Source organism: Falco rusticolus, chromosome Z (assembly GCF_015220075.1).
Source record: "Falco rusticolus isolate bFalRus1 chromosome Z, bFalRus1.pri, whole genome shotgun sequence".
In the NCBI taxonomy this organism is placed as follows: Eukaryota; Metazoa; Chordata; class Aves; order Falconiformes; family Falconidae; genus Falco; species Falco rusticolus.
In genome coordinates this window covers 66,451,513-66,475,381 of record NC_051210.1, presented here as the reverse complement: position 1 = coordinate 66,475,381, position 23,869 = coordinate 66,451,513, and the positions used below count along the sequence as shown (strand labels likewise).

General features: G+C 38.1%; 1 protein-coding gene across 2 annotated transcripts in view; it reads left to right on the top strand.

Annotated features, from left to right (window-relative positions):
* The window catches only part of ITGA1 (integrin subunit alpha 1), an 80,732-nt gene extending 66,084 nt beyond the window's left edge, over positions 1–14,648 (top strand). Inside the window, exons 22-30 of one of the 2 annotated variants that reach the window (XM_037374610.1) lie at positions 820–896; positions 1,606–1,695; positions 2,714–2,816; positions 4,303–4,416; positions 6,111–6,215; positions 7,352–7,456; positions 8,323–8,415; positions 9,904–10,020; positions 10,782–14,648. In XM_037374610.1, coding sequence (XP_037230507.1) covers positions 820–896; positions 1,606–1,695; positions 2,714–2,816; positions 4,303–4,416; positions 6,111–6,215; positions 7,352–7,456; positions 8,323–8,415; positions 9,904–10,020; positions 10,782–10,826 — 849 coding nt within the window. In that variant the 3' untranslated portion in view covers positions 10,827–14,648. Of the gene's footprint in view, positions 1–819; positions 897–1,605; positions 1,696–2,713; positions 2,817–4,302; positions 4,417–4,779; positions 5,573–6,110; positions 6,216–7,351; positions 7,457–8,322; positions 8,416–9,903; positions 10,021–10,781 lie in introns of those variants that run through there. The other variant, XM_037374611.1, reaches the window with a different exon arrangement.
* The last annotated feature ends 9,221 nt before the right edge of the window (positions 14,649–23,869 follow it).

The following is a 23,869-nucleotide window of genomic DNA, read 5'->3' as shown; positions in this document are numbered from 1 at the left end:
TCTAACCAATGTCAGTGCCCACAATGCTCCACTCCCTGCTTTACTGAGTATTTCACATTTTCCTTTTGTGCTTTGATTGTTAGTTCATCTGTAGCTATAGATCCCGAAATTTAGAAATTTCATACTCGCCTTTGCAATCAGAAATCAATAAATCTCTGACTCATTTATAAGCAAGCCTAATACATTCCTTTTTAAACCATCTTCCTGGCTCTTTTTTTTTATATGAAGAAATATCTGTAGATAGATAGATAGATAGATATACATTTTATATATATATATATATATATAAAAATATATAATATATATAATGAGTAGGGAATTTTTGTATAGTAGTTGTTTATTTGCATTATAAACATGTATTTATGTTCAGTATTCTAGGTGGTTTACCATGTATTGAGATTCCAGCAGCATTCTATAGACAGCTCATTTCCACTGCAAATTGCCAGGTTTTAAAGCTTTGTTTCTTCCTCAATAGATTAAAAAAAAAAAAGTTTTGATAAACTGCTTGCAAGACCAGTTGGTTTCTGTTAAGAATTATTTAGCTATGTATTTCTAATATACTATATAGTAAGTTTTACTGAGGCTTCTCAATTCTGAAAATCTCAGCTTCTGTTTAATAAGCGATAAATATTAGATTTCCTTCTTGTTTGGGACAAACTCAAAAAAGTGGATTCATTCATAGAAAAGTATTAAAATGTGAACAAAGATTCCATAGATGAAAGTAGCGCAGTTGCTCATTTGTCATCAGATCAAACGTTATTACTGTGCTTTTATTATTTTTTTTCCCTTTTAAAATGTGTAATGTATTTCTCTAAACAGATTTCCTTCAAAATATCATTCCAATTCAATGCATCATATCTCCTGGAAAATGCTACTGTTCATGTGTATGCAACAAGGTTAGTTGCATTCATTACTTGCTTACCTTCAGATTTTTAATTGGGTTTTTTTCCCCTTAGAATGGTCTACAGCTTTTGTTTCATAGTAAAACAAAGATGACTTTTCTGAACTCAGAAGTGCTAAACAATCTATATAGCTGGCATCTTTACAGATGTACTTGGTCCAACAGTGGATGGAATGGACTAAATAAACAGCTGTTTATAGTAAGCCTGGGAGTCACAAATTAGTCACAATTTCCAGTAGGTTTACCTTCAGAAAGGGTTTATTCTCTTACAAAATCAGTGAATACTTTTGCATGAATCACAGTTTATGCTATATGAAAAGGTCTGGCCTTCAAAGAGCAAGAGCATTGCAAAAGTGATCTGTGATAAAGGAATGCATTTGCCCTCAGTGCTTGCTCCCCCTGCAAAATCCAGGGATGGTGTGAGAATAGTGGCCCTTAATTGATCCATTTTCATTAAGTCAACTGCAATCTATATATTTAACAAAGATGCATTTCTGAGCTGGAACTGGTGCAGGACTTAACTTTTTATTTAGTGGAAATAATATTTTGAATTTCTTTTTAGGAGATAGTAATTAACTGGAAATAATAGTGTGTTTTCATACCCAGAGATGTAGGTATTTCGGTTTCTTAAGATCCATTCCCACCTAGTAGTCATGTTGCATCTGCACACTCTGGTCTGAGTGGCATATGTTGTTTTATTTTAGTGACAGTGAAGAACCACCTGAGACCTTGAGTGACAACAGAGGACATGTTACAATTCCAGTAAAATATGAAGTAGGATTAATATTTGTAAGGTATTGATGCTTTTTTGTACTTCTATTTGCTAACACAGTGAATAGTGGGTGTTTAAAGAGGGCATCGTATAGGTTTTGTTGTTGAGCTGTGCTCAGTATCTAGAAATGACAGCTTCTAGTCTGATGAACAGGAAGCACAGGCTTCACTGAAAAGAGCAATACATGAAATGATGGTGATTTACTGTCCCTATCTTGCTGTATCTCCGTTTCGTCTATTTAAATTTGATCTCCAGTTTGCAAGTATAACAGCAGCTTTTATTGATTCTTGTACTTTGCTCTATTCATTCAAAGGCATTTCACATAAGAAAGCAAATGCTTCCTGCTTCCTGATGGACATGAGTTTGTATCACTATAATAGTGCACAGTGTGATGTTTGATTTCCAGCTTCCAAGATTAGCCTAACTTAGATTCTCAGGGGTTTTTTTTTTAATCAGTTCAGACATAAACATTAATGTAGGTCTTGTAGTACTCGTTATTTTCAGAAATAGCCAGAATTCAGTTAAATTCCACCCCTGAAAAACATAAATATTATTAGTAGACTGCATTGCATAGTGTACAGGTGTAAATAATTAAGTGAAATTAATTTTGGATGCATTTCATGGTTCAAATCCAGTCTTCGTTTGTCCCATAAAGAATAAGGTTGAAATTAGAACATGCTGGGTTTATTCTGCTTTTACTTGGTTCTGTCTTTTATAGGACCCTGCTTGTTTCACATGGCAATGCTCAGGATAAGGGACTGCACAGCTAGAATAAGAACAGCAAAAGTGGGCCCTGAAGTATTATTTTGGGGAACAGTATTTGCTCATTTTGTAGTTTTATCTGAACAAAACATTTAAAACATACATAATAAAAAGTGAGTACTACTAAGAAAACGGATGATTTGAACTTCAGTGGAAGTAGCAGTGCACTTTTAATTGCAAGACTAGTCCTGGAAAAGACCTATATTATTAACTGCTGGAGTTTTTATGAAGTTTGTGTGCTTATTGAGGTTTTTGTGTGTTTTTCTTTTAACCCACAGTGTTTTCAAAGAGCACCATGTTATAATTGCAGCAAATGATACTCTCCCTACTGCTATTAACACAACAGAGCAGATTGGGGATGAAGTTACTCTGCATTATAGGGTAAGAAACGATTAAAAGTGTATGATATAGGTACTGGCTTAATTTTTTATTTTTCATTTCATTTGAATTGCTTAATGTGATAGCTTATAGCACCTATGCAATATGTTAAACCTTGTACATGGGTATTTTGTGCTTAACACCTTTTTTTTTTTTCTTGCTTGCTTTGGAATAAGGTGAGTCAGAGGTTCTCAGAGTGGTCCACCTCTGCAGAATAGTTCTGGTGGTTTTTAGATCTGCTGCCCTCAGCAGGGGAAAGAAAGCATGTTACATGAGAACTTAACCTATGTTCATTGCAGTTTAGAACGGGTACTTCTAAAATTCAATCAGCTTTGAAAAAGGCAAATGCCATGCTCCAAGAATGTTGTCTTCCTAATGGAAGGAATACTGCAAGCTATAATCAGTTGGAAGAGATATTTAATGGACTACAGGCCCAGCCTCAAGTTGCAGTAGGACTGAATTTAGTTATCTTGAGAGCAGCCTTGTTCCCCAGTGTCAAATTCAAAGCTGAACAAGGGTCCTGTATAAAAAGAATAAAAGTCTGTATCAACTTCTATCTGTAAAAAATGGGGCATGGGAAAGTTCTTGCTTTCACTAAATAGCAATAGCAAAGGGGGTTTTCTGTTTTTTAGCCCAAATATAGTGTTTTACTCAGCGACTGTTCTTAGTTGAAGTGTTCAAATCCAGTAATCTCAAAGCTTTTGTGGATGTTTAAGGCATTATTCATCAAATTTCAAAATCTTTGCTTTCTGAATGTGAAAGCTGGTAAACTGCAGAGCATACCGCTTACGATCTTGTGAGCAAAACTCATCTCTACAACCAGCTTGTCACAGATGAGTAGTCAGAAGAAAAAAGTTAAACAGGTTTTTCAATTTTTATTAAGCTCATCCACTTCAGAGAAAAGATCACCAATTCACCTACGAGCAATTCCGCCTAGGTGTTTTCTCCATCCTCAGCCCTGGCAAGCCTGTTCAGAAGGAGCAGCAACTTACAGATATGTCCTGTGATCTTCACAGGGAAAAGAGGGAAGAGGAGCAGATGAGCAGGAGGGCTGTTGCCTAAGCAGACCTAAGGAGGAACCAGCAGGAGCAACCGCTACTGCAATGGCTCCTCTCCCATCTTAAAGCTTTATGAAAAAACATTAATAAAGGCTTTATTAAAAATTGAGATGAAATTGCCTTAGCTAGAAGTCCCAGATGATAAAAGGATACAGTAAACAAGATAACAAGAAGGCATTTATGTCAGAATGGCCCCTTTCATCCTGTTCATTTGATTTCCTTCAGTAAGAGCATTGTATTACCAAAGACCACAGAAGAATGTGTCTGCTTATTCACAACAGGCTGTTCTCAGGGAAAGAGTACATCAAACCAGGTTTTGCATAACTGATTGTGGAAACATAAAAAACCACAGAGGGAAAGGAAAAACTCACAACCAAATACCAACAAAATAAGGAAAGTACTCATCAAAACGTTTTTCTTTTTTTTTGTAGATTGAAAAAGGTGAACACTTTCCAATGCCAAACCTCACACTGCAGATCTTATTTCCCAATGTAACAGCAGCCAAGAACACTCTTCTCTACCTTACTGCATTGTCACATTCTCAAGTAAGCTAGAAATTCATATTTCTGTGATTAATTTACATTTTGGAAATTCCTTTGTTGGAAGGAACTGCAAAATGCAAACATTTGGGATTATGGCTCTCTTCAAGGTAGATACTGCTTTTAGTATCTAAGATGCTAAGACAAGATGCTAGTGTTTTAAGAGCATGTACAGATGTGCATAAAAAGACAAGTTTTTTTAAAAGGAAACAAATCTAAAATGGTGTTGAACAATAACTGGACTATAACAAGGTTATAACAAGGTTAATTTTATAAATTTCCAAGTGATGAGAGGTCCAGACTGAGATATGAGTGACACAAGTTTCTTTCTTAGTTTTGCCTACTGAGCCTGTTTATCTCCATTGTCAGCAGCGCCTATTGCAAATGCTCTAGTCCTGCTATGTACATCTAGAGCTCAGTCTCCTGTTCAGTCCTCTTCTTTTGGTTGCTGAAATTAGCCTTCCTGCATGTCTGCTCTCCAGCACTCTGGCTTCTTCCTTCTCTGGGGCTCTGAGACACCTTGAAGGGGATGGTAGGTCATTATCTTTCAAATGCTTTTCACTGCAGCCCTCATCAGAGTTTTTCTATTTCATTACTCCAAAGCAGCTGAAGGAGATCACAATTCCAGCAAAGCCCTTGATTCCAGATATGTAAACATTAAAAGTAGTGCTATATCAATGAATGGATGGCTGAAGAACCCAAATATCACTAAGTGGTGACCAAACCTCTTTTTTTTTTTTTATTATTTTATCTTTCACTCAGAGACAGACACACAAGTGCACCTCTCTCCAAATATTTCAATTAGTTTTGAGGTGTTGCACCACTGAAAAATAAACCAAATGCTCTAAATGAAAGTTCAGTGTTCACTTTAAAACAAAAACAAACCAAAAAAATCCCCAAACCCCAAAATATTTAGTGTTTAGAATACAAAGGAATTATGTCTGTTCCTAAATTCCTTCCCCCCTTATTTTAATTCCTAGGCAATCACCATATTTGACCCAAGTTTGCATATAAAATCAACAAATCTGTGCTTTTTCTATAGGTATAATTCACCTATGGCTAGCTACACCCCAGTGATAGTAGGGTGCCAAAGTGCACTGCAGGGGATTTGCAATCCTCTTCATGCTAGCAATCTGAAAGTGAATGGCCTGACCGAAAAAAACCAAATTGCCCCCTCACCAAAGACACTGAAGGTTTTCCCAGCTGCCTTTGAAGGAGACATGGAGGTCTAACAGTGCTCCAGCACCTGCTGCCCTTCCCCGAGTACTGCAGCAGAGGCTCCTGAATCCTGCACTTAACCTGCCTGTCACTTAACCTACTGCTAAGGTAGAACCTCTGTGGATTCCCATGCAAAAGCTATTTAGCTCTTTCAATAGACAACCCTTGCTGCTTCACATAGTGGTCATCTTGCAAGAAGTTCTTGTTTCCTTCTGCAGATGTTTAAGTAGCTGAATAGAATTTAGGTTCAATTATCTCATAAAAAACTCATTTTCTGTTTGAATAATTATACTTAAAATACCTATACCATCTGAATTTCCTAATCTTCACTCTTGCAATATGCAGGTTTATTGCATTTAGTGATTAGTAAATGTTAATAATGTTACTAAATATTATTAATGTTGCCTTGTTTCCAGAACATTTTTTTGTAAATTGATTGCATATTCAGACACTAAGAATAATATTTTTACTTCTTCTAACAGAATGCCGTCTGCCAAACTAGTTACCCTGTAGATCCCTTAAAGATCGGCACCGGTAAACCATTTGTGTTGCCAAAAATAAAAGAACCTACAAAGGATACAATTATGGTAAGCCTATGTATGGTATATATATTCATCCCAGATATTAACCCAGATATTGGAGCATAGTACTTCTGCAATAAATATATAAAAGCTTCTCTAAAGCTGTATCCTATGGAAAGTCACTTTGTCTTCATAGCCTGAAAATTCATCTTTATGTAGACTAGTTATTTAGCTACAAAACTGTATGTAGAACTGTATTTGGGGTGGATTGTTTTGAGGGTTTTTTAGGTCTAGCACATGTATAAATAATAGTAGTACATTTGATAGCTAAGTAAATCTTTGCCTTCTATATTCCCATTGCAATTAATAAATGGTAATAGTTTAAAAGCTTCTCATCTCCCTTGCAAATTTTCTAGACATCCAGTTGAAAATACTTTCAAATGCTAGCCCTCTGATCTGATAGATTTTCCATGCAACTGGTAGAAATGTATTTGATGATCCTATTTGGAAGGGATTGGCCTCTCACGTTTACACAACAGAAGAGTTGCAAAGTAATTTTGCTGCTGTACTTATGACGGCATGTCAGAGGGAAAGCCATCATACAACCTCCTCAGCATAGCAGTACAAGCTGAGTTTCTGGTGCAGATGAAACTATTCCATGAGAAGAGTATTTTGCCATGCTTCAGTCCTTCACAGAAGTAATAAAGGTCTAAGCTAAGCAAATGTTTCTGAAGTGTTGAACATAATTCTGCTGCCCTCCCAGATAGAAAGTGACCCTGGGAAGTAAAGATGCTTATTTCTTCACACACTTATCCTGCCTTGCTTGAAACATACAAGTGTCCCACAATTTGAAAGGATCAAGAAACACTGCAGGGAAGCCATAGCTGTGCTGGCAAAAAACCGCTTGCTGTTATAGGCTGTACCTCCTTTATGAACTCTGCTGATGCCTTTTGCTGCGTACCTACAGTAATCAAGGCTAAGGAAGCCTGCAAAAACTGAGTGTATTCTACCACAGTATGAATATCTCAACTCATTTTATAAACTACAGTGTCATTTTTACACAAAAAGCCTCAGTGATTAATATCAGTTTAGTACTGGTGTCACAGCAAGTCTGTGATCTGTATATATCATAGTTTACATGGTTTTATTTTAGTAATGTGAAAGTCTCTTCCTATTAATTCATGCTATTTCCTTTTAAATAGGACTGTGATACATACAGCTGTGCATCTATTAATTGTGCCCTGGTCCCATCTGACATATACCAAGTGAATGTTTCATTAAGAGTATGGAAACCTACCATCATAAAAGTAAGTAAATCCCATTTGTATTCAGAATACTCTTGGGTTTGAGAAACTTAAGCCAACATTTCTAATGTTTACTAAAATGGCACATTTCATTTTCTTAAGTCTCCACAGTCCCCTAGTATTTGAAATCATTTCTCTTGCTATTTTAAAATTTCCTCAATACTAAGTTACATGTATTTTATTATCCTTAAAGTAAGTACTTAGAACTTAGCAGGATTTTCAAAACATAGTAAGAGGAAACCCCTTACTTATCCTGTATTGATGGTCCTTTTTTTAATAGCTACTGATGCATCTACAAATTCTAATTCAGCAGATGTAAGGAGAGGTATGTAGAAGCATGTAATTTTTAAGCGATTTTTAATCTGGAAAGATTTTTCAAGTCTAGAAATTACTTTTTAATCAAAAAGAGCAGAGGAGAGAGTCTTCATCTCAGGGCACACCTCAATATTGTCTGATAGTTACAACAATGACCAGGCTGTGGTCCATTTTTCTCAGCTGATAGATTTCTGATACTGAGTTCCTGGTTTGTCTCTTTGGTTTTGTCTGTAAAATAACAGGACAGGAGTGGAGATACAGCAGAATTTTAGGAAGCCTGAATCTGTCCCTGGGTCCAAAGTAGTATTCCAGGATTAATTATTATTTCTTCAAAATCTCTGCTCTCTGTTCTTTGAAAGCTTTATTGCTGTCTTGTAAACAGTGATCTGTGTGTGTTGAAGGTGACACACGTGAACAGCTCCATTGAGTTTCACATTTCTCAGCACCTCCAAAAACCTTAGCATTAAGTTTTGCTTTCACCCTTCTCATTTCTATGAAGCTTTCTACCTCAAACTATCTAATTGTAAACCATAGCCATGTCTGTCTTCTTCCAGGCAAGTATTCACAGCTTAACCCTTGTTGTGAAAGCGTTACTTAGGAGTGAGAACTCATCACTGATTTTGAGAAATGACCATCAAAAACTAGAGGTAATAACATGATAGTTCATGGATTTATTCTTCATAGGATTTATTGTGCTACTGAATCATCAGTTTTCATTTATTACTAGTGAATTGATTGTTACCTATTGTAATGTATTATCCTACTCTAAATAAAAGTGATTTCATATTACAGTAGAAATGTCAGAATTAGTCAGATGATACCAAAATCCCATTGCCAACCAGTGTATCTGGGTGAGAAGTACTGTCTGAAGTACTTCTGCCTGTAGCAGGATAAATGCTTCTTGCATCTGTATAAATTAAAATTATAATTTAAAGTATTTTAAGGAATGAATAGTATTATTTAAATTGTCCTGGGTCATTTAGAAGTACATTGTATTTTATTTATTATTTATTTATTTATTATTTCTTTCCACTTCATTACCCAGGATATCAGTTTGAAACAGGATCTTTTATTTTTCAGAAGTTCCCTGTCATTTTCTTAGATAAGAAAGTATATAACAACATAGCAGTGGTGTCAAGTATCAAGACAAATGTCTTTAATTTTGTTAGAAATTTAATTTATTTTTAATACTCTTTATTCCAAAACATTTATAGTGGTTAATGCATTGGTTTTTTGTGATAACTTGTACATGCAGGAGCTTATTTATAACACTGTTCATTTTTAAGTAAATGTCTTATTATGTGTCATTATTGTTAACACCCCCAAAATTTAGAGCAAAGTAATATTCAGTGTGAATTACATCTTGTGCAAAATACTTTTGGAAATACAAACATCACAGGTCAACAATTATCTGTTATTGTATCCAGGCATCTCTTTTAAGTGATAGATTAAAATTCAATCTAGGCGTGAAAACACAGCTGAAATGTTTGCAGATAATGAGAGCTGCCTTTACAAACCAGGAAATTTCAGAATTAACTTTTTTAAAAACATAACTTAAAACTGAATGTTTAGTGTTGAGCTCTTCAATGCTTTTTTGAACTATAAAGTTGTTCCTCTAAAAAATTCTTAAGTTAAAATAACTCAAACTTCTATATATTCATATCTATTTAAATGTGAATATTCCTTATTTCAGTTTATTTTACACCAGATATGCCTGATTTAAAATAGAATTAGTATCTACACAGCCTTCTACTCTTACTTTATTTATTTGGTTTGGAAGCATGTTAATCACTGCCACCTTTCAGGGAGGCAGACACCGAGTGATAAAGAATATACTGAAAAGACTTCCTAACATACTTTGACTACTCATGGATTTGGTCCTGTATGCTTCATGACAATGATTACCAACTTATAGCAGGCCAACTCTCATGAAATTAATGGGTATACAAAGTGCAAGATATTATGTAAATACAGTGTTTCATGTTGGAGATTATTTTCTCAATTTCCTCCTACAAATTCTTATACTTAGAATGCAGTGGTACCCTGGAAAATCACTGCATAGTGATAACATTCATGCTTCGTTGATATTTTAGAAGGACAAGTTATTTATTGCTTACATTCTGAACACTTTGCAGACCATGGTTAAGATTTCCAAAGAACTCCCACCAGGGACAGTCCCCTTGTGGGTTATCCTCCTGAGCATCTTTGCTGGACTCTTGATTCTTGCACTGCTTATATTTGCTTTGTGGAAGGTAAGCTGCATCTTCTTGTCTTCATGAAATTAAACAAATATGATTAAATACTCTGCCATGTCCTTCTCATAACTAAGAATCTCACAGACAATATTATTATCTAATAAGTAGAGTGAAATGTTGTAGAAATTACTAAATAATAACGCTACATTATTCTGTTGTGTAACATGCAGTGCTAACCAGTTGAAACCTGTATTTCCAGTACATTATAAAAAGAAAACCAAAAAGATATTTTACTATGATTAAGGGATTTTTAAGGGGTTTTTATTTAGCTTTGGCTGTGGCTTTTGATAACCAGGTTTTCTCTTTGTGCATGATAAGTAAGTGGTGTAAGTATTGCCACAAGTGGGCACTCTTCTCCAAGATAAAATACATGGTTCATGCTTGCATTAGATTCTAACAGTTTATAAATTTGAAAATGCATAATCTCTTGAAAAAATTCACAACTATAAAATAAAGTATTATATGTTCAATTGAGTACCAAATATTATTAATTGGTTTAGCCTTTGGCATTATGTGAGCATAACAATGACTCAGCAATTGCTTACTATATATTAACTGTACTCCTTTTGCTGCTTTGATCACGTCTCTTTAGTTTGTCCATTCCAGGAAAAACAATGTTGTACTTCAGTGATAAAATATTAAATGAGATTTTACTGTATCGAAAGAAGTAAAATAGTAGTAAGAACTAGCACATGAATGCTACCAATATAGGTTGTATATTTTGAGCAGTTCTTAGTCACTTTTTTTCTTTTCTGCAGGCTGGATTTTTCAAGAGACCACTAAAGAAGAAAATGGAGAAGTAAAGATTTAAAAAAAAAAAAAAGAGGCAGAAATTTTTGCTCAGGTCTGCCTCAAAAATGTTACTGTAAAATTATAAACTTAGATGCAGTGGTCACAATGTTTTCTAAACTCTGGTGCATTAAAAAAAGAAGAAGCAGAACAACAAGAAGCAAATCGAACACACTGGCAAAAGGATGATGCAAAGGAATAATAAACACCTTTATGGCTTTTTGTGATAATTAAGGACATACTTTCAATTGTTACTTGTTTTTTGAGAGTAACTGAGCTCAAAGATTCTGATGTTTTTTAATATAGAAAATGCAGAATCATATTTTTATATACCTATGTATGTGGAGTCATTTTTCTTTCTAAATTATGCAACAAGTCGGCCTGCAGCTAGCAATCCCCATCTTTTTTTTTCACCTTATGATTTTCGAAATGAAAAAGCATCATTTTCAAAATTTGCTCCTTATGTCAGTTCTGTGAAAGCAGACTGTCAGTTCATGAAGCAAAATGTGCAAACTTCGAGAATGCACCAGATACTGTATGCTAACTGATGTAATGACAATTCAGAAGAGAGAAGCACCTGCAGAATTTTGGGTAAAAATTACAGAAATACCTTGAACTTCTCTTTCTTCTTGTTTTAGTGTGTCCAGCTGAACCCAGGATACCCCAAGAAAGGTATTTTTGTGGTCAAGCAGACCATAAAGGATTGATCCATTAAATTACGTAACTGAACTTGGAATAGGTTCTTGGCAGGCCTAAAAATGTATGCACAAAACATTCAAGCCCATCTGATTGCACACTGTACTCAAATAAGCAGGGGCACAATTTGTATCTGCAAAGTGAAACGTCCATATTTATGCAGAAAATGTTTAGAGGTACCCTGAAAGTTTGACTCTTGCTGTATATCTTGGAGTAGCCAGGAGGGTGCTTCATAAACTGTCACTGTAAATGTATTGTGTAGCTATTTAAACCAATGAGTTTAAAGTGTGCAAAATGATAATTAACAAAAGAGCACAAATAGGAAATTCAGCACTGGCAAGCTTTTTCTAGTATTATAAGTCACACCTCATCTTTGTTACTTCTGAATTTAAGAAGTGATGAAGAATTTGCGTACTAAATAAGCACTTAACAAATGTTGTTTATTTTGTGTCAAAGACTTAAAGTTGATATGGGGATACACTGAAATGTAGATAGCAAAAGATTTCTTTAAGATTTTTTCTTTTCAGTTTTTTCCTTTCTTTCATGCACTTATCCTCCTTCCACAAGGGTCTCTCTCTGGGGCTCTTGAGCTGTGCCTTGTCCTTGAGAGCTTTATATATTACTTGCAGCCACACAACATTAAACAGAAGAAAATGGAGGCATGCTGGCAAAGTGTGATGTTGCTTCCGCATGAGATGACTTGGTATTGATTGCCAATAGATCAGAAAATGTTGAGGAGACATACTAAGTTCTGTAAGACATACTAGTTTGCAGAACAGCTTTGCCTTGCCGAGGAAGCCAGGAAATTTTTTGTTCCTCTTGGTATAAATGTTGCTGAAGTGAAAAAAAAAAAAAAAAAAAAAAAATCATTGAAGTTTTCCAAAAGGTTTTAACTTTGCACTGGCTTTATAATAATAATGTAAAAAGCAGTAAGATATTTTATAAAGACTTTTTTTTTTACCTTTAAGAAGAGACCATAGATTGGGTTGAATATGCTGGCGAGCACAGATCTGTAAGTGTGCCAAAAGGTGCTTTATTGTTTGAAAGATGCTGTCACTATCAAGTCCCTTCTCTTTACTTCTTAAATTAGAAAGTTATTGGGAAAGGCTGAGACTTGTGTGAATGAAGCAAGTAGTATTAAGTTTGAAAGTGTTTGCAGTTTCCCCTTGTGTCTGTGGGAAAGGTGTTTTTTTTCATAACAGCAGTCTGCTGAAGGTAGCAGCATGACTCAGAGGAGAGGGCAAAGCCAGCTGTGGGAACGCTGTGTGTGGCTGTGCTTTGTGGAGCCTGGGAGAGCCACCGAGTTGGTGGACTTGCTTGCTGTGCTTGTCTGCACGCCTGCAAGTGCACCCTGTCTGAAAGGGTATGAGGTGAGTTGCCGTGTTCCTGAGCACAAAAGGCAGCCTTGAATGGAAGCAAGAAAATGACGTAGAGGAGTTGCGGATAGAATCCCTGCTTCATTTGTCGTGCAAGTTAAACAGTCCTCAAAGGAACGCAAAAGCCCATTTGTTGTACAGTAAAGAAATTAATATGTGCTGAGGTGTTTTTAGTCCCATGTGAGATGCGGGTTTTATTTTACAAAGATGCATGATTTTGCCAGTTTGTTTGAGAGATTTAAACGGCACTTGTCACCATGGCATCTGAATGCCTGAGAATTGTAAATGTGAGGGGTTTTTCCTTATGCTGTCTATGTAAAGGCATAGACAGTACTGTTATCCTATTACAGTTTTGTAAAGGAACAGAATTAGGAAGGAATTGTGACTCACCTATGCACATATAGAAAGTCTGTGGTAGCAGAGGGAATACTTATATTTATTATTATTCAGCCAGTTTGTTAACCGTGAGGTAATTTTTCCTGGCTTCATAAAATTACTCACAAGTTGTGCAAGCCACACATCATTCTTACCCAGCATACTTTTAAGTGTTTCACTTTTTAGTTATAATAAGCTGTTAATCAGAGGTTTTTAATTTTCTAATGACATTTCATGTCTTATTTTAAAGCAACAGCCTAACTGAAAAAATATAAGTCAATAGAACAGTCTATCTCCCTAGATAGACTATGCAAAAATATGTATTTTGTCAATGCAAAGTGTGTTTGAGATCAGCATGCCATTCTTTTTAGACTTGCTTTGCACTGTGAAAACAGTAATAAGCTTTACATAACCACACTGCTTTCCTCTTTGTCACAATGCTTTGTCCCTTTTCATGTTTGTCCCAGTACCAGATTTTCAGTTATAATATCTATTTAAAATATATGTAAAGGAAATACCACTAGAGCACATTATTCTTACACAAGCTAGATTAGTAAAATCACTATTTTTTATCTGTAAGAGCCTTTCCACACAGCCCTGCAAGAGCAGTCTTTTACTGCTTTTCACTATACACCACAGAAAAGCCTACTGAAAGCAATATTGTTAACATCAGGAACATCTCACTGAAATTTGGCAGGCACAGAAATATCAGTACAGCACACAATCTGTTTCGTTCCTATAAAAAGACACATTAGGGTTGTAATATGATTTTAATAACTAACAAGTAAAATATTTTTCATTCAAATACAAGCCTGTAAAAAAAAATAATTTGGTGTATAATGAAAGCTTAAGCAACAGAGGGAGTCTGGCCCTGCTCAGTTCCCAACTTCAGCGCTGAAAGTCGCTAGTCTTTGAGGGAATGGACAAGCTATATTTCTATAACATAGAACTTTTCCAGTAAGGAGCAAGAGCTTTAAACCATCAGTCCTGCTTCAGTTTGAGGCTGTTCTAGAGTTTCTTGATCCTGTAGCTAGAATATATTAGAAAACAGCACCTACAGTAGAGCAATCTCCCTGGGCTGCTGCTTACGTTCCTGTGCTTGTCTGGTGTCACTCTAGGTCTGTACTATGAGCCCTTACCACAGACACAACCCACCTGTCCTGACCCTTCCTTACCTGAGCCCTGTGCTGAGTCATTTTGAGCATGGTGTTCCTTTTCCTGCACAGCTTTAGTCAGGGGAATCCACCTTCAACTGGAGCCAAGGGTTTTCATCTCACCTGGCACCAAGATGCTGGAGTTAGGGTCACACTCATCTAATGAATTCCACATAGTCTAATTGTTTTAACTTCTGGAATTAACTATTGTATAGATGATGATCCCGTTCAAAAATAAAAGCAGAGCAAGAGGATGAGAACGTACCCTTGTTAATTATACCACTTAACAGGAATAAGAGGAAATTTGCATCCTTTTTAAGAAAATCATAGCACTGTGCACAGTATTTTCTTTTTCCTGTAAAATGATTCTATGTGTTTTATTGAATAAAAAGAAAAAAAAAATCAAAGTCTAGCGAGCTTCCTTTGTCGATTGTTTGCTTTTCATTGAAATAAGAATAATATAAAGGCATCTCAAATCCATCTGCCTGTCAATAGAAAGCTGTAGTAGAAATAAGCATTCTTGCACAGCCTAAGGTCAAGGAAAGCTTGGGTGTGGTCAAGCTGTCAGAACTACATTGCCATTAATTGTATGGATTCTGTACTTAGAGCCACATTCAAAAGCTTTTCAGAGGGCCATATAACTTTCTGACACAGATTTGTTTTCATGACATTACGTACATAAAAGTTGAAGACACATTCTTTCATCTAACTGTTGTTCCTATCCAGGGACTTTTCTGTACAACTTACTCCTATGACCCAAACAGTCAGTTGACTTCTGTAGTTGTAAATTATTCACATAATCTTCCCTAAAACTTGGTAACAATTTGTAACAAAACTTCCTAGAAGACAAAGATTACACCTTTTACATGACAGTTTAACTTTAGAAAACATTACAAACTGTGTAATTGCTTAACTGTTATCTCATCAGAGACTACTTTAATGGTGAATCACACTTCACTAATAGCAATATCCTGTTCAGTCACAGGGGAAAGCTTACCAAATGTCCTACTCTGTACATATCTGATCATTCGAGTTTGCTGGACATTTTCCATGGGAGTATTTCAAAGAAAATCAGAAAAAAAAATCCACTTCTATTTTTGTTTATTTGTTTTAAATCGCTTTTCAATGGAATGACAAAAGAAACAGAATCACTTTCTCACAGCAGGAAGTATGATATTATGTGTCATTTGCAAAAAGGGTTATAATTCATTGCATTTAGCAGAAGCAGCCTTAACACTTCACAGTTCAAAGGCAACAGCAGCTCATGCAGTGGATGTGGTTTGAGCCCTGTAAGAATGGAGAGTCCTAAAGATTAAAGCACTGATGTCATTTTAGTAACAACTGGCTGATACCACAGTTCAGACAGCACAACTGGATTCTGTTTAATCAGAAGTGGATGATAAAGTGAGCTATCCTCAACATAAACATGTTTTAATCACAAAGACTGAGGGCTAAAACCCCAGAGACACTGGACTTTGCTAATTCAGTCATAAAAAAGGGTGAGTAAAAGACCGTCAGACAGATTTTACTTCTGACAGTAGTGCTCCTTTACTGTTTTTTCCCTCTCGTGCACTTACCCTTCTGCCCTTCTTCTCTCAGTGCCCTTAAGTCTTCTCAGAAAGAACAGACATTCCTCAAAGGCTCACTGAATGTTGCACCGCCTAGGGATTTTCAAAGAAATGGGGGAGGGAGCAGAAGTATTCAAAGCAGATTGCACGTTCAGATCTAGTGGGCCAGTTGTCTTAGCACACTTTGTCCATCCTCTTCACACACTCTGTTCACTTTCAGCAGTGGCCATGGTGAAATCCCACTTTTCCGTTGCAGTTCAGCTCAATTTGGTACTGGAAGTAAATACTGCAAAGCTTCACGTATCTTGTTCAGTATTACATATGATCCTTAAGGATTCATGTTAAGGGTGCCACTGTTCTTCCTCCTGCAGTAAAGGAGTTGGACTTCTCTCTTTAGTGAAAGTTTCTTCATATTGTCTTCCATTGCAGAGCCTTTTCATCCTATCAGAGAGAATAAAACGAAAAACAGATCTCCTCAGTTTTCCCGAAAAAGCTTTTGAAGTTTTGGAATTTTGTGACAGTAGACATAGTCTGAGAAAAGCAGTTAATTTTCTTTCTTTTGAGGAATTGTGTATGCAAACCTTGCTGAGTATTCTCATCTCATGGCCCAAATTAACAGCCATTAACAGCTCACTTTCTTGTTTGCCAGCTCATAAAATCTCACTGACAAGAGCCTATTACTCTGGTCTCAGTCATTTTACACTATGTCACAACACATGCTATTACATTTCAAATCTTCTAGGGTTCAGCTGAAACTTCCCACGACCCTGCTAGCCAGAAAAAAAAAAAGTTCTGGTGGTATTGCTGGTTTAGGTTTTGAGACTCTCACGAAACTCAAAAACTACTGAGCTGCTTTTTGCCATTTATTTGAGGGATCTGTCAAAATTCATTCACAGTCTCTGGCCCCCCTTTATGTCATGAATTTTCAGTATTTGGAAGGATGCCTATAGCTCTCAGCAAACAGCCATTACCAAGTGTATTTAGAGAGCAGTATACAAGATACTGCTGCAGCATAGTTTGCCCTTTCAAGCACCTCCAGGTTTCATTCCAGTTACTCAGGGCTGGTGCATTTCTCCCTGCCCCAAAATATTTCTTATAGGATGAATAAGATTTCTGCAATCTGATAAAGAACACTTCTGTACATCTGGTCAGCTAGATGACACTTGACCCTGTTACCATATTTTATCCCCCATTCACCTGTCTGATATTTTGTCATTAACTCAAGGTTTAGTAGCTAACGGTAAATAATGTAGCAAATTATTAGTTGGTAATAGATTCAATTCAGCTGTTATGTTTGTACCAAAAGGTTGGGATTTTAATTATTCAGTATTATTTTCTATTAGCTTAACTCATTTAAACTGCAAACAATAGAAGGGGGGACAGGGGACGTGACGGGGGACATGACGGGACAGACGGACCCAACAACAAAGCATTGCATTAACACTTACATTCATCTAACCTAATCAATTTAAAATTCAGTGTGATTCAGTGGGAATTCTTAAGAGAGTCAGTTTTGCTAAAGAATGCCTACCAAATGACTGAGCAACTTCATGTGACAGGCAAATAAAAAGGAAAAATGGATAGGTCTTACTTAATTCCACAAACCAGAAAACAACTACTATGTTTTCAAAATAGGAATGGTCAAAAATATAAATAAAGGCATCTTCTGAGGAGACAGAGGTTCTCATCTTATCATGTACTTGTAAATCCTGTGTGAGGAATATTTTCGAGATACCACTATTTTTATTAATTCAAGTGGTTATTTGAGCTGTATCAAGGTTAATGCTTTGGTAAATGGGCTGAAATTGCTGGGGTAGCACACTGGCTGCTATGGAGAGCATGAAATTACATAGGCTGCATTAACAGGCTCCCCTGTAGGTCCTCACTTTTGGGGATCACAGGTGAATGGAAACATTTCTTCACTAGATATCTTATTTGCCATTAATATAATTTCCCCATGACAAGCACAAGCTTTGCTCACCTGGAAAAAGAACTGGTAAAAATATGTGTATAGTCTGTGCTAGATAGGACACAGTTTAGTCAAAACAGCATGAAACAGGTAAATGTGTACTCGTACATCTAGAGTAGGAAGCAGTGCTGTGCAGCAGGAGCAAGACTGGAGGGTGATACAGCTATTGCTGAGGATATGATGCCTGCACTGTATGCCTTTTGAAGGTTTTGCTTTGAACCCTGTCTTGAATATCAAGTACATATTTATTTTTCAGAAGACAGCCTCACTTTACAGGACATGTATATTATTCCTGCAGGACCACTCCTCAGATCAGAGCACTGGCACACTTGTCTTTGCCTGTAGTAAGAAGGAGCATTAAACCACCTATGGCTGCTGTTTGCTCCCTAAAATCCTGATTTCTTCCATATTCAACCCCATTTAGTCCCTCCAAGGTTCATATTACTTGGTTAAGAAATGAAGTGCATGCTGGCCCAGCTAGACTTTCAGACATTGTGCCGTGATCTCTGTAAGTGTCATCTCTACTACCCCTTTTCTGTTCATTTTTATCAGGTTTTGTGGAAAACAGGTTACTTAGTATAAAAATTTTTCTCTGGGATGGCTTGTGTAACAAGGTAGTTTACTCTTGATGACCATCTAAGAAAATCAACTTCCCAAAGTGGATTTGGCTGATTCTCTGGGAGTTTAAGATGCACGGGGGGTAAAGGAGGCAACTCCATGAAATTTAAACCAGTCTGCTTTTTGTCTGCTTTCGTAACCCATCTGCAACTTCCTTTGCATCTGTGTGTGTGTAAGTTTTCAGCCACAATGACCCCCTGACTGCCTCCTCACACCCTTGTGCAAGTGCTAGTGCCACCACAAGAGGTAGGAGTTGTGAATGCACAGCTGGGCAAAGAGGAGCCAGAGTTGAGACTTGGATTAAAAGCACAGCCAAAGAGTGAGACAAGAAGTATACATCAGCTATGGCAGGTGTGATCCACTAACTACTGCACCTTGTGACTTCTCCCCTGTGAACACTAAGCTTCGGAATGGGCACTAAACCTGCGGCTCAGTTTACCTTATGGGGGCTGTGCGTGTGTGTGTGCCTGGGGAGGGGGGGCATCAACGTACCAGTTGACACATTACATGTTACATACCACTTCAAGTGCCTGACACACAAGTTCTGCTGAGCTTCACGAGTGCTTTTTCCTTGAAGTCGGCAGTGTAGGTATTTCTGAAACTTACGGAGAGAGAGTCTTGCTGCCTGAGTTAGCTGTCCACACCTGCATGCAGGGGCTTTCAAAGGGAAGTGAGACTATGGGATATTTTCAACTGTCACTAATCTTCTGCCCTCTGTGCAGATTTCTAGTAGAGGACAGCAACTATCTTGTTAATAATATAATATTAAGTATACAGAAATAATCTATTAAGGCCATTATATTCTCAATAATGGCTTGGAATTAAATCATAGAATGAGCTAAATACTAAAAATAACCAATCCTTATACATACCAAGAAGCCTGTCTTCCCTATTATTCATTATAAGTAAACCAATTGAATAGAAAACTGTAAATAGGCCCAATAGCAGAAACATAAAAGAATCAATACAAAGGTCTATGCAGTACCAAGTCCCGTCTCACTGTAGACAAAGCAACAGGAAAAGCATAAGGTCAAGGTACGCAGGCAACCAGCTTCTCACAAGCACTGTTCCAGCCTCCAGCCTTTTAGAATCATAGAATCACAGAATCATTTAGGTTGGAAAAGACCTTTGAGATCATCAAGTTCAACCGTTAACCCAGCACTGCCAAGTTCAACACTAAACCATGTCTCCAAGTGCCACATCTACACGTCTCCTAAACACCTCCAGGGATGCTGATTCCACCACCTCCCTGTGCAGCCTGTCCCAGACCTCCCCTGGTGCAACTGGAGGCCATTTCCTCTTCTCCTATCACTTGTTATCAGGGAGAAGAGACAGAGACCCACCTTGCTAACACCTCCTCTCTGGTAGCTGTAGGGAGGGATAAGGTGTCATGTCCCTCCGTGAGTCTCCTCCTCTCCAGATTAAACAACCCTTGTTCTCTCAGCCGCTCCTCGTAAGACCTGTGCTCTGGACCCTTCACCAGCCCCACTGCCCATCTCTGGACACACTCCAGCACCCAAACGTCCCTCTTGTCATGAAGGGCCCAACACTGAACACAGGATTTGAGATGCGGCCTCACCAGTGCCCAGTGCAGGGGGATGATGGCTTCCCCAGTCCTGCTGGCCACGCTGTTTCCCACACAAGTCAGGATGCTGTTGGTCTTGCCCACCTGGGCACACACGGCTGGCTCATGTTCAGCTGACTTTCGACCAGCACGCCCAGGTCCTTTCCTACCAGGCAGCTTTCCAGCTGCCCTTCCCCAAGCCTGTAGTGTTGCATGGGGTTGTTGTGATTAGGAATCCTTGGCAGATTTCTCTTCCCTAACCTTCACAGGGAACACAGGTTAACTTTAAACATCCACCACCCTACAGCACTGCAATCTGCACCTGCATGCGCTGTAGGAGAAGAATCTTCTGTTTATGCTGATCTTTCTGTGCAGTAGCTTCATCAGACATCCCTCCCTCATGTGTTCTAAAAGGGAGTACAACTGACCCCATCAGCCTGACCCACGCCCCTTCTAATATATATTTAACATGTCCTTTTAAAGGCATCTATTTTCAGAAGCAGACAGTCCTAATTTTTAATTAGCTTTGTTATTGAGGCAGTTCCCCACCTTCCTTATTCTGTCTCAATATTTTCTAGCTCGACTGTAGCATTTTGAGTTGATTGAACCAAAATTGCACAAAGTGTTAAAAATGTGTGGTTTAGCCAGTAGCAGAGCAAAGTGGTGTTTAATTCTCCACTCAGTGCCTAAATAATTGTTCAAATCTTATTTGTGCATTTTTTTCCCTTTTTAATTCCCAAACTGAATTATTACTAATGTCTAAACTACATCCTCACAGCTAATTTTAACATTTCCTTTATAGATTTGATTTTTTTAGTGGCTTATTCTTTTTTCCTTCAACACAGCCCTTAATGTAACATTTCTGTTACAGACATTGTGTGCGTGCGCCAAAAATAATAACTGATACTTGGTAGTCCTTCCCTCCAACATCTTCAGACAAATCACATCAAAGGAGTGACCTGGAGCCATACACCTTGGTCTAATGTGTGTAAATTACATCACCTTTGCAAGAGAAACTCTGATTCTTTGCCCACCCCTCACAGATGACGAAAATGGAAATACCTGAATGCTTTTCTGAGAAGGCTGGTATTATTTTTACAGTTTGTCATCATATTAAAAAGCTAGGATAACACACATTAGTTGTAAAATTTCACAATAAAACTGATTATTAAGTATGTGTTCACCAGATTATCTTTTAAAAATCAAATATTTGCTCAGTGTCTTTCCCTTGCAACTTTTAATTTTTCTTGAAAAGGCAAAAATAATAGCGATCTTTTTGTAGTGAAACTAGTCAAGTGACTTGCTTCCCACAGCCCTTACCATGAAAAAGAGAAGTTTGTTTGGCACTTGCTAACAAAACAGTTTCTTCTAATGTGCAAGAAATCTGTATTTTCTTCTAGTGTGCTAGCAATCCATATTTGCACAGAACCAAGCCTGAAACTTTGCAAATCAGCTCGGGCAGATAGGGCGGTTTTGCCAAGGGTCCCTGTGATCGCTAACAAGCAGACACAACAGGGTGCTAGGACACACATCACTGTTCAACAAGGACATGTAGAGCAAAGGGTGTCTGTCAGGCCCCATTTTAAACTGCAAAGATAAACAGTGCTAACCAAACTTCTCTGAAGGATTTTTTTTTATCAGTGTTGGTTAACTATTATAACAATTTTTCTGAGTAAGTGTAATGTGTATAAAATAGCTGAAGAAAGTCAAAAAGGTGAAATACTGCACAATATAGAAAATCTTTTTTTTCTATAATACTCAACACACAGCTCAGAATTATATGAGAGGGTTGTTATCAAATGCCTTAAAATCTATTTAAAACACAAGTATTCATCTAAGGGAATATTGTCAGGGAATACAATAATTTTCACAGTATTTATTCTCCTATGACCTACCCTTTGTAGATACAGACAAATGTTGGTCTGAGAAGCAACACCCTGAGAGACAGCCTTTGTGTGTGAGAAACTATTTTTCAACATTGTGTCTGGATGAGGACGAAAGTTTCATATCCTTAGGGTATATTTATAATTACAATGATGTAACTGAATCAAAGACATTGTTTTGTAGGAAACTGAGACATCTTAGTCTGTGGAGGTTATTGTAGGGTGGGGCAGAGGGGAATTCTAGGGTTATTTCATCTATTAAGAAGCCGTATTTCTCTATGCTGTGCTTTTTTATTATTATTATTGTCCTTTTATTAGTATCCATTAATTAGTGTTCTTCTTCCTTGAAGAAGTACAGATTTTCCTCCTTGTCCTGGAGCTGCACACACCTACACACCCAGCACAGATGGGAAGGCAGCAGCTAGCGCTGCTCTCTGGATCACCATTTGCCAGCTGTCACACTTGGTACTGAAGCTGACGTTTCTGCCTTGGGTAGCTGTGCCTTGGCGCATCTGTTTGCAGGGCTTGGGTGACACCACGGAGAGGAAAGCCGGGGACAGCTCTGTGAGACGTTTGAGTCATTTCTGGAAATGACTGACCCAGGGTTTCGGAGTTCGGAAGTGACAGTGTCTTGGGAAGAGCTCACAAACAGTGAGTCCATGTGCAAGTTCATGCGCTAGGATGAGTAACATGTCTGTGTCTCCTAGAAAAGTAAATAAATGAAAGAAACCAATGTGAGTTATACAGGGACAGGTCCCTGCTATACTTCCATCAATGACTTTTATGTCCTGGCAGAGCTTTCTTGAAGTACAGGGTGTCCTTAAAGAACCAATGCCCAAATAAATACCTGTTGAACAATACCACCTGTGGCCAGGCTCCTTAATTTTAACTTATGGTTCAGGCTCAGAATGTTACAAAGAAATAAACTGAGCGAACACATGTACTTCTACAGAATTCCTGAATTCAAAGCTACAGTCTGTGTCACACCTAAAGGACGATGACCTAGATGCCGAGAAGGGGAAAGGAAGGAAGCATTTCTATTTCAATTTTCCAGGCAAACTGTCTTTTTCATTACACAAAGTTAACGCCAAGAAGTTCAGAATTATTCAGCAGAAATCATTGCTACAAAATAGAACACATCCCATATGAATGTGTTTTGGTATCTACCAGAACTGCAGGATGGAGAAAATGAATGTTCGTGAAATACTCCGAATATGCAGTGTTCAAACAGTGCTGACAAGGTTAGATAGGCTGAAAGCTGCAGCGCACAGGTACCTGCACTTTGAACTTCTGATTTTTTAGCAAGTTGAAATCCTCGCCTCCCTGTGATTCACGTAGCTTCGCTGGATGCTGGCCTGGCACCCAAGCCAAAGCCGGCAGTATTTCGCACAGGCAATACCTCCTCGCCACCATTGCCAGCTTCGGGTCAGTTGCGTGGCAAGGCTCCTGGAGCCTATTGCGCTCCCTCACAGCTGAGGACATGTTCTGCAGGAATTTGACTTAAAGAGGATACAGGCTCAATGCTGATAAATGTGCCATTTAATCCCCGAGGAAGGCGGCCGCTCGACGCTGTTACGTAAACCCGCGTTTTACCAGGATTCTGCATTTTTTTGACCCCGAAACTCGGAAAGAGGCACCCCCCAAAGCACCGTCCCGGGGCGCCGGGTGCCTCCCGGAGCCCTGCCCCCAGCACAGCGCCCAGCCGCTAGCATCCGGCCCCGGCCCCTCGCCAGCCGGCACCGGGGCTGCGGGGCAGTGGGGGCGCTGCGTCCGGCTCCGCGCCCGCGGCGCGCAGGGGGCGTGGAGGAGGAGGAGGAAGAGGAGGAGGAGGAGGGGTATTTCGGGGTGGCGAGG